General features: G+C 37.8%; 2 protein-coding genes across 2 annotated transcripts; both read left to right on the top strand.

Annotated features, from left to right (window-relative positions):
* Positions 1-3512: 3512 nt before the first annotated feature.
* On the top strand, positions 3513-4124 carry LOC121987866. Its single transcript, XM_042541580.1, has one exon. It carries the CDS (start codon positions 3523-3525, stop codon positions 4069-4071), a length of 549 nt encoding a protein of 182 aa, XP_042397514.1. The 5' UTR covers positions 3513-3522; the 3' UTR covers positions 4072-4124.
* A 5581-nt stretch (positions 4125-9705) lies between these two features.
* On the top strand, positions 9706-12632 carry LOC121985968 (BTB/POZ domain-containing protein At5g66560-like). The gene is made up of 4 exons (XM_042539714.1): positions 9706-10222; positions 10316-10388; positions 10472-11851; positions 11927-12632. Exons 1-4 carry the CDS (start codon positions 10140-10142, stop codon positions 12473-12475), a joined length of 2085 nt encoding a protein of 694 aa, XP_042395648.1. The 5' UTR covers positions 9706-10139; the 3' UTR covers positions 12476-12632.
* Positions 12633-14406: the final 1774 nt, after the last annotated feature.

The raw sequence follows: 14406 nt of genomic DNA, 5'->3' as shown, positions 1-14406 counted from the left end.
ACTGCGTGACAACTCAGTTGTAGAAGCTATAAAATTGTAACTGCTACAATTATAAGTTCAACTTTAAAAGGTCATAACTTTTGATTCAAATTGAATCACAAGATGCACAATATATCAAATCGAAGCTCGTTTAGAGATCTTCGATTTGATATATTGTGTGTCTCGTGGTTCAATCCGAGTCAAAAGTTATGATATCGCGAACTTTATCCAATATGCACGTTATAGAAGATACGAAATCATAGCTGCTACAATTATAAGTTATAATTTTGAGAGGCCATAAATTTTGAATTGAATTAAATTATGGAATGAGTTTCGATTTGATATATTATGCATTTCGTGATTCAATCCGAATTAAAAGTTACGACCTTTAAAAATTAAACTTGTAGTTATAACAGCTACAATTTTGTAGTTACTACAACTAAGTTGTCACACAGTTGTAGTAGATACGAAATCATAGTTACTACAATGTTATGCTCGATAAATTTTGAGAGATCATAATTTTTAACTATGGTTAAACCATAGGACGCATAATACATTAAATCGAAGATCTCTGAATAAAATTCGCTTTAATATATTGTGCATCTCATTGTTCAACCTGGGTCAAATTTATGATTTATCCAAATTTAGGGTTTAACATTTACATTGTAACAGTTATGGAATTATAACTGCTACAATGTGAATGTTAAACCTTAAACTTTGAGATATTATAACTTTGACTCGAACTTAACACATGAGACGCATAATATATCAAATCCAAGCTCGTTCATATATCTACAACTTGTTATGGCATAGAAATCATAACGACTAGATTTCAGGCTCAAAAAATATTTTTTAAATCCTTTTTAGAAGATCCAAACAATTTTAGTCTTAAAATTATTTTTCCATGTTTTAGAAGCTACATAACCTAGTTACTACAACTATGTGGCAGCTCAGTTGTAGCATCTACGATATCGTAGCTGCTATAACTATATAGCAGTTACAGATTCATAACTGCCAATGAGCCAATTTAGACGGGAAAAAAAATAAAAGAGAAATAATAATGGGAATAAACTTTTACTTTATATTATATATTGTAGTTAAATCTGAATCAAAAGTTATAACCTTTTAAAGTTAAACATGTAGTTATAGCAGTTATGATTTCATAACTGCTACAATTGAGTTGCTACATAATTGTAGTAAATATGAAACAGTAGTTACTATGTATAATGGGTAAATTTTAAGATATACTAATTTTTAATTTAGGTTGAACCACAAGACACACAATATATCAAATCGAAGATTTTTGAATGAGTTTCATTTTGATATATTATGTATCACATAATTCAATCCAAGTAAAAAGTTATGGTCGCTCAAAATTTAGGTTTAACATTCACATTGTAGCAAATACAAAACCGTAGTTGCTATAACGTGAATGTTAAATCTTAAATTTTGAAATGTTATAACTTTTGACTTAAAGTGAACTATGAGATGTAAAATATATCAAATTGAAACTTGTTCATATATCTACAACTTGTTATGGCGTGGAACCTGTAATGACTAGGTTCCAGGTTAAAAAATATCGTTTAAATCATTTTCAGAAGTTCTAAACAATTTTAGTCTTAAATATTTTTTCCATGTTGTAGAAACTATAATTGTGCGATAGCTCAGTCATAACAACTATTATATTGTAGATGTTATAATTGTAGGTGTTGCCACCAATGAGGTCTGGGGTTCGAATCTCGGCAAAGTCGAGGTAAATGTCTCCCTTATGTACTAGTCACTATTCCAAAGGCTAGTAGCCGCTCGTGATTTACCTCTTCCGTGTTGGCCCTGGGACGGGTTGGCGGGGGAACTGAGGGCGGGGCGAACGTATTCGCCTTTTGCCACCAATATTATAATTGTATAGTAACTATGAGTTCGTAATTACTATAATGCGCCGATTTAGATGGAAAAAATAAAAGAGAAATAATAATAGGAATAAATTTTTACTTTATAGTATGGGATAATTGTATCATTTTATCTTTTTATAATAAATCAACATATGATATGATGTTGATGAATCTTAAAACAAACGCTCTATTAATTTGTAGTCTAATGTTGTATGACTTTATAGAGAAATGATTCGTTTATCTCCAGTGCTTCGTCAATTTATCCTCAAGTCAACATGTAAAAGGTAAACTAATAGCTATATTAGTTATTAGTGTTGATGACCAAAGTATAAGAAAAAGTATATTTAAACATGTCAAATTTTAATTCCAAATCCTCATATAATAATATCTTATGCCACTGCACCCTCCTAGGGGCACATTTTTATTTTGGATTCAAGGCATTGCTTACGATGACAGATAAATGGCTTTCACTAAGGCACTTGTCCATGAACTCAAGTATGGTCAAGCTCTTATCCTATCCTCGCATGAGTTGCGGCACACAGGCGGATTTACATGGGCCCCAAAATTTTTAAATAATATATATTTTTTTATTGTTTTAGTATATATATGATTTGGCCCTTTAAAAATAAGCATATATATATAGTTGGTCTCAAGTTTGGTTTTTCTTTAAACACACCTCTAAGTTTAAATCCTCGGACGACTAATATACATTATTTATGAAAATTTAGAGAGGTTATTATTATTATTATTATTATTATTATACGTTTAATAATTATTTTCTTAATCCACTCCTGATGGCACATACGATTGAGGTGTTATTGGCAGCACGAAGGATCTCAATCTTGTGACACATATAGAAGAAGAAGAGGGAATCAATTTGCCCAACCACCACACAAGTTAAAGAATGGAACGTAGAAGGAAGACATGGAAGGAGAGGATATAAATTATCATGAGATTAGATTGAAGCCCTCTTCCACTTCATGCTCCCACGAGATACACAGCCGCCATCGTCGTCTCTCGGATGCAGCAACGACTCGCGCCCGTTAATCCTGTGCCGGCGACCGTCGCTCCTCCGATCCTCACCCGGTCACGGCAGAGATATATATATATGTCGTTGCCCAACAACCACCTCTCCCAGAACGTTGACCAAAGGAACCTGCAGCTAGCCACAGCCGCCGGCGCCACCATTCGAAGACGCAACGGAATTTAACTCGGGGGAATTTTAGGACGCGACGACGTCATTCGTGTTTGGAAGAATGCGAAGAAGTTGGCATCTGGTCAACGTTCGGGTAATGATCGTAGGAAAGCAACCTGATGAAAAGTCCCTTAATTGGTTCTGAATTTGACATGTCGACACCTCGCTCGATAGATCGATCGATCGATCGGAATTTAGATCGCGCGTAGACTGGTCATCCAGCTGAGCGCCCAAAATTAACTAGCTAGCCACCAATTGACACCTCAGGAAGATGCAGCAAATAACATCTCCATCGATCTGTCGATATCCGTCCGATGTCCACGCAGATCGTTTTGACTCGAAGCGTGATATATATCCATCTTTTATATATATAAATTGGTGTTCCCTTCTATATAAATTCTCTATCGACTACCGGAGTCGATCGAGCTGGGGGAAATCTGAACGAAGGGGGAGGAGAGGATGGCGAAGGAGTCATCTTATCCTCCTGCGCCCATTCCTTACCAAGCCGGAGGAGGAGCTGCCCCAGTCTTCGTTGCCTATCGGTCCTTCCGGTGCCAGCGGCAGGTACCGCTCCTCTTGAAGGAAAACCATAAGCCGAATCTGGGCGCACGGATCGCGGAGTCGACCGGGCAAACCGCGGCGGAGTGCACCGCCGTCGTCTGTTGCTGCCCGTGCGGCCTAGCGAACCTCGTCTATCTGGCGGCCGTGAAGCTGCCGGCGGGGATCGTGCGGCGGGCGCTATGCGGAGCCGGCGGAATGACTCGCCGTGGCGTCGGGTTTGTGAGGAAGAGGCCCGGACTTCTGATGAATAACAGAGTCCTTCCATTTGATGGCGATGGCGACGACGACGGCATCAACTTCCACGCTACCAGGTCGTTGGTGAGGTTGAGGGATGATGCGGCGTGCCCTACGAAGATGGCCTCGCCGGAGCTGGCGGCGTTGGAGAAGGAGCTGTCGTCGAGGTTCTATGGAACCGGATTTTGGAGAAGCCCTTCGCGGAAGGAGTAATGGCTGGGATTCGCCTGCGAAGGAAGAGGGGAAATGGCGACGATGTGAGAGATTCGCAGGTCGAGGAGAGATTAAAATTATGAGATTTTTTAATTTTTTAAAAAAATTGATAAATCAATATTTATTATTAATTTCTTGGTACATTTTTTTTAATTACGGGGATAGTAAATATTTATTTATTTATTTTATTCTTTAATATTTTTACTTTTCTAGAAATTGTGAATTAAAAATATAAAATTTTCATTAACCGAATAAGGTCTTCCATTTAGATCCGATCATGGTTCCAAACCACCGAATCAACACTTCATCTTGAAGATATTATTATTATTTTAAAAATTTTATAAATTTATAAAAAAAAATAATAAAGAAGGTTCTTAAGTCACTTTTAATCTCTTGTGATTTTATAAAAATATCATGAATCATCATCCGTAAAAACTATTTAAAAAAATAAAAACTCTACCCTTCCCCACAACCATTAAAACCATAACTCTATCCGTCAGAATTAATTTTACTTCTTCCATCTAAAATTTAAATCACACTAATATAAACAAACTATTACATTTAATTTTTTTTACTTATAGTTTAAACTATTTCCACTATTAAAAAGGATGATATGATAAAAAAAATTATTGATTAGTTATTAAATAGTTAAGTAACATATAAAAATATCAATTTGTTATAGTTGGTCAAGATAATAGATTTTTTTAGATTTGTTCTCAAGAGATGGTTTGACAAAATCATTCTTTTTAATAAATATTCATCTAATAGATAAATCGAACTGACGAGTTTAACGATTTTATTGGGTCTAGTGTTCATTTTCAGAAAAGTAAAAAGTTATTATTCAAAATATTTTTCGATTGATTAAAATTTAAATGTTTGATCTAATAATACAACTAGTTAACTGAGATGAGATGACCCTTTTTTTAATATATATTGGCATCATGATCTAGTTAATTCGATCAAGCCTTCTAATTGATTGATACTTATCTAATTTATCTAATTTGGTAGGACACTCCGAAAATCAAAGAAGAAGATTAGTTCTAATACCTTTATTTAATTAATTTATTATAGTAGAGAAATTTAAAGTAATGTTAATATTTGAATTTACTTAATATCTATCTCCTTGAGATAACTAATCTAATGATTCATACAAAGCACATACTCTACTATGACAAACACTTCTCAGAAATAATCCGGAGGTGGAGAAACCTTGTACAAACTCACAACAAGAAAGTACAATAAGGAAATAAATATACAATACAATAAACAACTTCCTTGATTTTTTGTAGCTTGTAGATACCTCTTAATCATTAGAAAGTACAGCAACATTTGAATTCCAATGGCTCAAGAACTAGCGTAGAGTGTGTCAGAGAGATTCTACCTTCAAACCTTCACGAAAATCCTTTTCTAGGGTTCACTTGATGTCTCTAATCGATTAGGTTATTCTCTAATCAATTATCATGTCATCCGACCATCCAACAATTTACAGAACGACTCTTTTTTTTGAACCCTAATTGTTGATGAGCAATCCTAATCAATTCAAAAAGTCTTAAATTAATCAATTTTCCAATCGATTCCCAAACACTCTATTTTCTCACGAAAGGCCTTAATCGATTGGGATCGATTATCCCAATCGATTAGCATGGTCTTAATTGAGTCCTTAATCGATTTCTTCTCTTGCGATAAAAATACTGCCTAATCGATTGACCCAATCGATTAGAAGTGGCTGAATCGAATGGACCAATCGATTCAGTCATTGTTTTCGTGATTTCTCTTCGCGAAGCTCCCAATCGATTAGGAATCCATCATAATCAATTGGAGCAGCCTTAATCGATTGTCCCAATCAAATTATCAATCGATTTGAGCTCTTTTGTGTTCTCGTAAGAACCTCCTAATTGATTACCTAATCGATTAGCTTAAGGTCAATCGATTGCCTAATTCTAACTTGCTTAATCCAAGTTTAGGGTTTCCTTGCCCAATATCCATTCAATTGTAACCTGTTGGGACTTCCCCACCAAATGTCTGGTCAACTTTTGATTCACTTGGACTTTGTCAACTTCTTGTTGGACTTCCGATCACCAAGTGCGGTCCTCCTTAACTCATTTGAATTTTTCTTTTGTTTAACCGTAGTTAGGACTTTCCTCTTACCAACGTGCTTTTCTCTCAGACTCACTTGGAATTTTCTTTGCCTAACCGTAGTTATGACTTACCTTTTACCAATATATGGTCTTCTCATACCCACTTGGACTTTTCTTTGCCTAACCGTAGTTAGGTTTTTGCTTTTGCCAACGTGCGATCCTCTTTAATCCACTTAAACTTTCCTTTGCCAACTTGCGGTCCTCTCATATCCATTTGAACTTTCTTTTGCCTAACTATAGTTAGATCTTTGCTTTTACCAACGTACGGTCTTTCCAAATTCACTTGGACTTTTCTAGTCAAGTATTTGGTCAACCTTAATTTACTTGACCTCTTCTCACATATTGTCCAAAATATATTCTCTAAACATCGAAATTCAAGCTCGAATTCACTCAAACTTGATCAAATTGATCAACCTTAACCCAAAAACGATTACACCAAAAATCTTTCAACATAATTCCTCTTGTTCAATTGTCTGATAGTTCAATTCAGTTTATCAACACTATCTTAGAAATCCCTCTTTATCAATTTACGATCCTCACAAGATGCCCTAAGATCCGAGATCTAAGCTTTCAATAATAAATAATTTAATTTGAAAATACCTCTCAATCAGACTATAACCATTATGTCTAGCGTACACTTAAAAGCACATGATTAAATGAAGATATATTATCAAAATATATTTATATGCACAATGTTAAAATGAACATAAGTAGAGGTAATTAGACAAGCTTCAATTATTTTTTTTTTTAAAAAAAATTGTTAGTCCTTAAAAAATTAAGTAAATTTAAATATAATATGTGTTCAAATGTTCACAATATGAAATTAAATTTGGATTTAGAGATTTGATGTAATTTTAGATTTGTAAATTTGATTTTAATTTTTTTTTAAAAAGGATCATAAAAGAAAAAAATTATTTAGGTAATTTTAACCTCCTTTGAGGTACCTTAAATTTGTTATGGATTTTTTATTTTTAATCTCAACTCAATGACATTGAGATAGGGAGTACAAAGATATTTATTTTGATCAAATTTTTATTGATACTTAAAGTTAATTGGTATTTTAGTTTTTTTTAATCCCATTAGACTTATCATATTTTTTTAATTGCCATGATTAATTCAATTTAAATCCATTTAGATCCAAGAATCTTAAAATCCTTTGTATGATTTACCTTTTGTGTTTGTGCGAGGAAGTGTGTAGCTGATGCATTGAAGGAATAATTTTAGGTGGGGCTGTACATGAACTAAATGTAAGTTTAATGTTTAATTTACGTGTGCTAATTAAATTAATAATTTTAGACAATTTATTAAATTAAATAAACTATCTTAAACGTATGCGTTCAGATTAAAATGTTCATCAACAGATATTATGAAAAATATTTAAATCAAAAAATCAAAATGAATAAATAAATTTATTCTCATTAAATAATTAAAAAATATATAAATATAAAATTTTAAAAGAAAATCAAATAAGCTTCAGTTAAAAGCGTAGAAATATTTAAACGAATCAAACAAATTAAAATCAAGCTCAAATTAAAAGGGAAAAAAAAAGGAGAAAGAAAGAAATAACTACTATTTCAACAACTTGAATAATTTTAACCTCAACTCCACTCTATTTTGTTACCTTAATAAATAAATTTGAATAAAATAAAAGTTAGTTCTACTGGACAATTAGTTGGGTAAGACTACTTAATCCGTAAAGAATTCGCTCATATTTTATATTTGGGATGCTAGTGTATCACTTTTAGTTTTATTTATTTGGGTAAAATCTTCCCAAATATTCAAATCAAACATTCAAATCAAACAAGTTTGGTATTCAGCTTGGTAAGAGTTTGTTTATGTTTGTTCAATATACATAAGATTAATTAAATAAACAAGCTTGAATAGCTCGTTAAGTTAAATAAACAAGTTTGAACATATATGTGATCAGATCGTTAACGTTCGTAAACAACGTTCGTGAACAATATTCACAAACCATATTCATTAATAAAACTCTTTTCAACATGCTAAATAAACAATAAATAAAATAAATAAATAAATTTAAATTATCAAACTCAATAACCAATCAAACAACTAAAAGTTTCAAACAATCAAACAAGTTTGAATTGAGAACTTGATAACTATTAGGGTTGCAAGGTTGCAAACATAGTCCCACATTGAAAACACATGAGAAAGATCATGGGTTTATAAAAGAAAAGATATTTTCATTAGTATGAGACCTTTTGAGGAGAGTCCAAGAACAAAATCATGAGGGATTAGACCCAAAGTGGGCAATATCATACCATTATAGAGATATCTAAATTCTTTTCGATCCTATAATAACATATAAAAGAATCAAGCTCGAACCAAACTCAAGTCAAGCTTGAATTAAGAGCTTGATAGCATCTAAACGAACCAAACTCAAGCCAAGTTTCAAACAAACTCAAGCTCATAAAAAATAAATCAAGCCAAACTTGAACATTCATTTCAAAAATTTAGTTTATTTTAAACTCGGCTCGGTTCGACTTGGTTACCTTATCAAATAAACTTAATCACCTCAAAGCTTGATTCGGCTCGACTTATTTACAACCCTAACCAAGCTAGTCGTGAAATTATGGGCAAGTGGCTAAGCTAGCTGCAAGATTGTAGAGGCTTGGTGGCTACAAAATTGTAGCCAAGAGATAATAAGGTTGTGGTTGTTTGGTTGAGTGATCGTCTGACTCTGAAATTAACACCAAAGGGTGAAATTGTGAGCGGTCGAGTTGACTATGAAATTGCAGCTACCTCTTCAAGTGATTTTGCAACTAATTTAGTTGCCTAATTGTGATTTTGTGGCCATTTCAACTTCTTGACAGTAACCTATTTAACCACTTTTGTCGATCATATTGTATCTTCGAGAGTGAAGTCATCTGTCGGATAATTGATTAAAGAGTCGGTGAAAAGCAACACGAGTCACCAACACTTGAATTCTCTACGAAGCTCTCTTCGCGCAGAAGAGCCAGAGGCATGTGGGCGCCACAGAAGGGTCATCTCTTTTGTGGTTACGTGGTCACTCGATTCTCATGCACAACCAACTCAATGGAACAACAAGTGGGAGCAGTTGCATTATTGCAACACTCTGTCCTAGTCCCCCACCTTCATTGTTTCGAGTGATGGCTTATCTTACTGCAGAGCCCATGCCGATTTCATTGTCACGCATGGAGAAAACAGCCTTACCTGGGAATTCACACAATTGAACAAGTATAATTCATGTTTCTCTCATTTTATAATCTCACATGAGTCATTACAGCAATGCTAATTTTAACGACGAGCATTTAGTGACCAGAACTGATCGCAATCATAGATTCAAGAATTGGGCCAAGGCCATTTGGTAGGGTAGGGTAGAACCGATCCATCATTTGCGCATTCACGCAAACACATGGTCGTTGTAGAGTTCGAATGCGATGGCGGAGGTCGCTGCATTAACTGCAGCATGCACTGTGAAGCGGGAGGTAGATGGGCATCGATGAGTCTGAATGGCCTGCACGACGAGGCCTCAAAAGTCTGATGAGTTGCGTGGGAGATTTGGTTGAAATGAGCTTCATTGCTCTACCTACTTCGCTATTATTGTGGTTGTGGCAAATTAATTATGGAGTTTCAGGTCGAATGGTTCGCCTACCGTGCTTTAATGGCCAAGCAAAGCAGGCTTTTGATGGGCGTCCGCTGCTCATTCTCGCCTTTATCTTTAGAATCCATCCTTTTCGATCAGCCCTTGTCGAACCAGCCTGTCTTGTCTGTGGACAAGGCAATGGTGGCGGAATGGAAACAAAGGTTGAAAGAGATGCTTCTTCCGGAGGCAACACTTTGCTTCTGAAGGTCTCCGAAACCGCTATTTGTGTTGCTGGCCGTGGTCTGCTTCACCTGGTTGGGGGGAATTAGGGATTTCATAGCTCGCTGTGGGGGTGGTCTGATTCCATGAGCTCTCGGAGTAGGGGACTCGTTAGGCGGAAGGAACCGGCGATGGCGAAGGAGGAGCCCTGTTCCAAGGGCCAGGCTTGGTGAATTTTGCGCTCCATTGCGGTTTTCTCTTACATTTTTTTTTTCTTGTTTTGGTTCGTAATTTGGGAATAAGAAAGTTTTGATCTTTGTAGGTTTTGTTTCACCACGGGATTGCCGAGTGATATCGCGATCGAAGTAGATGGGATGAGTTTCCATCTCCATAAGGTGATCCTCAACTCGGTTCTTCGTCGAATTGGATGTGAAATTCGCAAGAAAAACTTGCTGCTATTTTTGATTCCTGTGAGCAGTTTCCTTTAATGGCGAGGAGTGGGAGGATTCAGCGGCTGATCACGGAGATGGAGGAAAACCCTAAAACTGCCCTGAGAAGAAGGCGGAAGGAAAGGGTTGAAGCAGGGGAGCCACAGGAGGGTGATGACGGAGCAGATATCGAGGAGATAGAAAAGGAGGAAGAGGAGATGGAGGAGGCGGCTTATCGACACATCGCGCTCGCGGATTTCCCGGCCAACTGCGAGGCATTCGAGACGGCCGCCAAGTTCTGTTATGGCGTCAAGATCGACCTCAGCCCTTGGAACGTGGCGCCGGTTCGCTGCGCTGCGGAGTACCTCGAGATGACCGAAGATTTGTTCGAGGATAACCTCGTCGCTCGCACGGAGAGGTTCCTCGCCCAAACCGTACTTCCCAGCATCCGACAGTCAATCCAGACCCTCAAGTCGTGCGAGGACCTACTGCCGCTCGCCGACAACCTCACCATCACCCAGAGATGCATAGACGCCATCGCCGCCTGTGCATCTGCGGCGGACCCGAACTCCCTCTTCGGATGGCTGGCCAACGAAGGGCACCGCGGGGGCAGTGGCAGCGGCGAGCAGATCCTCTGGAACGGTATCGAGACAGGGCTGCTCCGTCGCAGGAACGGCGTCCGGTCATCCTCGTTCGCTGCCGGAGCCGGTTCTTGGTTGGAGGATCTCGCGATTCTAAGCCTCCCGATGTACAAGCGCGTGATCGCCGCAATGAAGGCGCGCGAACTGAACTCCGATGCCATCGAAGGATCTCTAATCTCCTATGCTCAGCAGTCCATTCCGGGCCTTTCCCGCTCCAGGCGGAAGCACGCCTCCGCGCCTGTAGCATCGGAGACTGAGCAACGGGAGTTACTAGAGACAGTGATCGCAAACCTTCCTGCAGGGAAGAACTCGGCGGTGGTAGCCTCCTCCTCCACCGCCACCAAGTTCCTCTTCGGCCTGCTCCGGACCGCCCACATCCTCCGGGCCTCAGAGGCCGCGCGAACTGCTCTCGAACGCAAAATTGCCTTGCAGCTGGAGCGGGCGACATTGGATAATCTCCTGATCCCGAGCTATTCCTACCATGCCGAGACGCTATACGACGTGGACTGCGTCGAGCGGATCCTCGGTTACTACCTTGCTGGCACAGAGGCCGAACAAGCACTACCTTTCAGAGAGGAAGGGCAAGAGGTGGAAAGGGCGGCGGCGGGAACGGCATCCTCGACCGGTTCGCTTCAGTCTGTCGGGAAGCTGGTGGATGCGTACCTGGCGGAGATAGCATCCGACGCCAATCTTAAGGTGGACAAATTTTACGGCCTTGCGGTGGTGCTTCCGGACGAAGCTCGAGTTTACCATGACGGCCTTTATCGCGCCGTCGACATCTATCTCAAGGTAAGGAGATCAAGTGTACGTAATCGTAGTTGTTGTTCTTCTATCTGTTAAATTGTGTTTTAAAAACTTGGGCAGACGCACCCGCGGATGAACGAGGAAGAGAAGGAGAGGCTGTGCGGCGTGATGGACTGCCGGAAGCTGACGCTGGAGGCATGCACGCACGCGGCGCAGAACGAGCGGCTGCCGCTGCGGGCAGTGGTGCAGGTTCTCTTCTTCGAGCAGCTGCAGCTCCGTCGGGTGATTGCGGGGACGCTGTTGGTGGCCGAGGAAGAGACGACAGAGCCGTCAGCAGCGGTGGCTGGGAACAGGGGGACCGGCGAAGAAGGCGGTGCATGGCGGGCGGCGATGCGGGAGAACCAGGTGCTCCGGCTGGACATGGACAGCATGCGGAACAGAGTGCAGGAGCTGGAGCGCGAGTGCTCGAGCATGAAGAAGGCGTTGGCGAAGCTGGAGGAAGGCGGCGAGGGCTTGGCGGCCGTTGATGAAGGGGAGGAACGTGAGCGCCGACGGCATCGGCCGGACAGAAGCCGATTCCGTTTCCGGTTTAGCACGCAGGTGTGCGATTCTCGCGAGGGCAACGTGGTGGAGTCCAGGCAGGCGGCCAGGCGCGAGCTGAGCCCGTAGCTTGCGTTGCTTTTGCTTTCGCGCTGGCTGCTTTTCTTTGTGTTAGGGAAGTGGACTAAAAGCGCCACCATCTTCTAAAAACAGCCGGAAAGAAACTTGAATCTGATCACCCACTGAATTTAATTTATGGAAGGCAGCAATTTCTTAACATAAACAATTTGAAATGTCTTGACGGGCTTTCACTTCCGTTTTTAATAGCAGTATATGCATCAATGCCCCGTCTAAATCCTCAATAACAGTACACCATTAGCCTTCTTGTCCCGGCAAAAAGCAATTCCAAACGGAGCATGCAAGGAGAGGCCTTGTGGAAGTAGAGGATTTTGGGCTTTCAACGTGGATATCAAGGCAATAGCCCAGTGCAGTAAGGTTTATTTAGATAACAGCTATGTTCAAGGAAAAAAATTTAAAAAAAATTTAAGGATAGATATATAAAGTCATGGTCCATTATTTCATTTTTTTATGAGCTCCATCACTTTATATGTCTATTCTTGAGCTTTTCCTTAAATTTTTTTCCTTGAACATATCATTTTTCTTTAGGTAATGGAGCGGCTCAGTGACCTTATTATATATCTAGTCATGCTATGTTATAGTAGTATCGAAGTACATGATTCAATTTTGTTTTTTAAATCAATATTATTTTAAAGATACACTATACTACTACTATCATAGATTGTCGAATCACGATCCTATGCAGAATCGATTTAGGATTAGGATCGGATTGTAAAATCGTACGATCCTATCAAAACCCTTAAAATCTTATCATACATGATTAATAATTAGAAAAAAAATACCTAAAAACTCATTTACATATAAATAAATAACTAATTTTGTATATATATGCAATCATTTATACTAACACCTCAAATTACATTACTACATATATAAATTTAAATTAACTTGTAATTCAACTGTCATTCTCATATAATAATAATATTTATTTTTTCATATTATAAAATAAAAGAATATAAAATTTCTATTAATACAATAATAATAACACATTCAATGTCAAAAATATTTCATTGATTTATAAGATAATTCAATTTAAAGGTCAACAAAGCACCTAAAGTATATAACAGAAACTATTGAATCCTTTGATTCAAATTTGAATGCTGGAAATAATCTTATAAAGACTGGTTGATGTCACAAAATACTAAACAATATATATCCAAAAACTCATTATTTTGGAGAAAAGAAATCTAACAATAGATATCCAAAAATTCATTATTTTGGAGAAAAGAAATGACGGAATATTATTGATAAAAAACTAACTCAAAAATAATTAAACATATGTTAAAATAATTTAAAACTCTAATAAGATGAAAAAAAAGATAATAAAAAAACATAAAATTTTTAAACATCCGAAAAAGATTTAAATGATATTTTTTTGGTTTGAAATATAGTAGTTAAGGATAAACTTTGAAATTTACTAAAGATCTCTGAACAAGCTTTGATTTGATATATTATAGGCCCCGTGGTTCAATCCGAATCAAAAGTTATGACCTCTCAAAACTTCCACCGATCATGCTCCGATTCTGCTCTGATCCTGTTCCGATCCTACCGATTCTGTTCCGATCCTATCAATCCTGCTGCGATCCTACTGCAAAAATGATTCTGCACGATCTTGGATCGATTTTGAGCTTCCGGATCGTAGGATCGTACGATCCTACGATCCGGATCGCGATTTTGTAAACTATGATTACTATTACTATGTGTGTATCTAAAATTTTAAATTTTAAACATTATAAATTAAGGGGAAAGTCTGAATCTTAAAAAAAAATTTATTGGCTTAAATTTATTATAACATAATTCCTAAATTTTAAAATCTTGAACCCTAAGTACATATAATATATTTATTTTGAACATTGTAACAGATAAATATGAACTCTAAAGGAAAAAATTTTATGACTCAAATTCATTATAAGTCAGCTTTG

The sequence above is a fragment of the Zingiber officinale genome, chromosome 5B (genome assembly GCF_018446385.1).
Source record: "Zingiber officinale cultivar Zhangliang chromosome 5B, Zo_v1.1, whole genome shotgun sequence".
NCBI lineage: Eukaryota > Viridiplantae > Streptophyta > Magnoliopsida > Zingiberales > Zingiberaceae > Zingiber > Zingiber officinale.
This window is presented reverse-complemented; position numbering and strand designations above follow the sequence as displayed.

Bases quoted from the DNA above. Each gene is read 5' to 3' on its own strand.
- LOC121987866 (XM_042541580.1), top strand. From the start codon at position 3,523: ATGGCGAAGGAGTCATCTTATCCTCCTGCGCCCATTCCTTACCAAGCC.
- LOC121985968 (XM_042539714.1), top strand. From the start codon at position 10,140: ATGAGCTCTCGGAGTAGGGGACTCGTTAGGCGGAAGGAACCGGCGATG. The intron at 10,223-10,315 runs GTGAATTTTGCG...TGATCTTTGTAG, and splicing joins TGTTCCAAGGGCCAGGCTTG to GTTTTGTTTCACCACGGGAT. The intron at 10,389-10,471 runs GTGATCCTCAAC...TCCTGTGAGCAG, and splicing joins TGAGTTTCCATCTCCATAAG to TTTCCTTTAATGGCGAGGAG.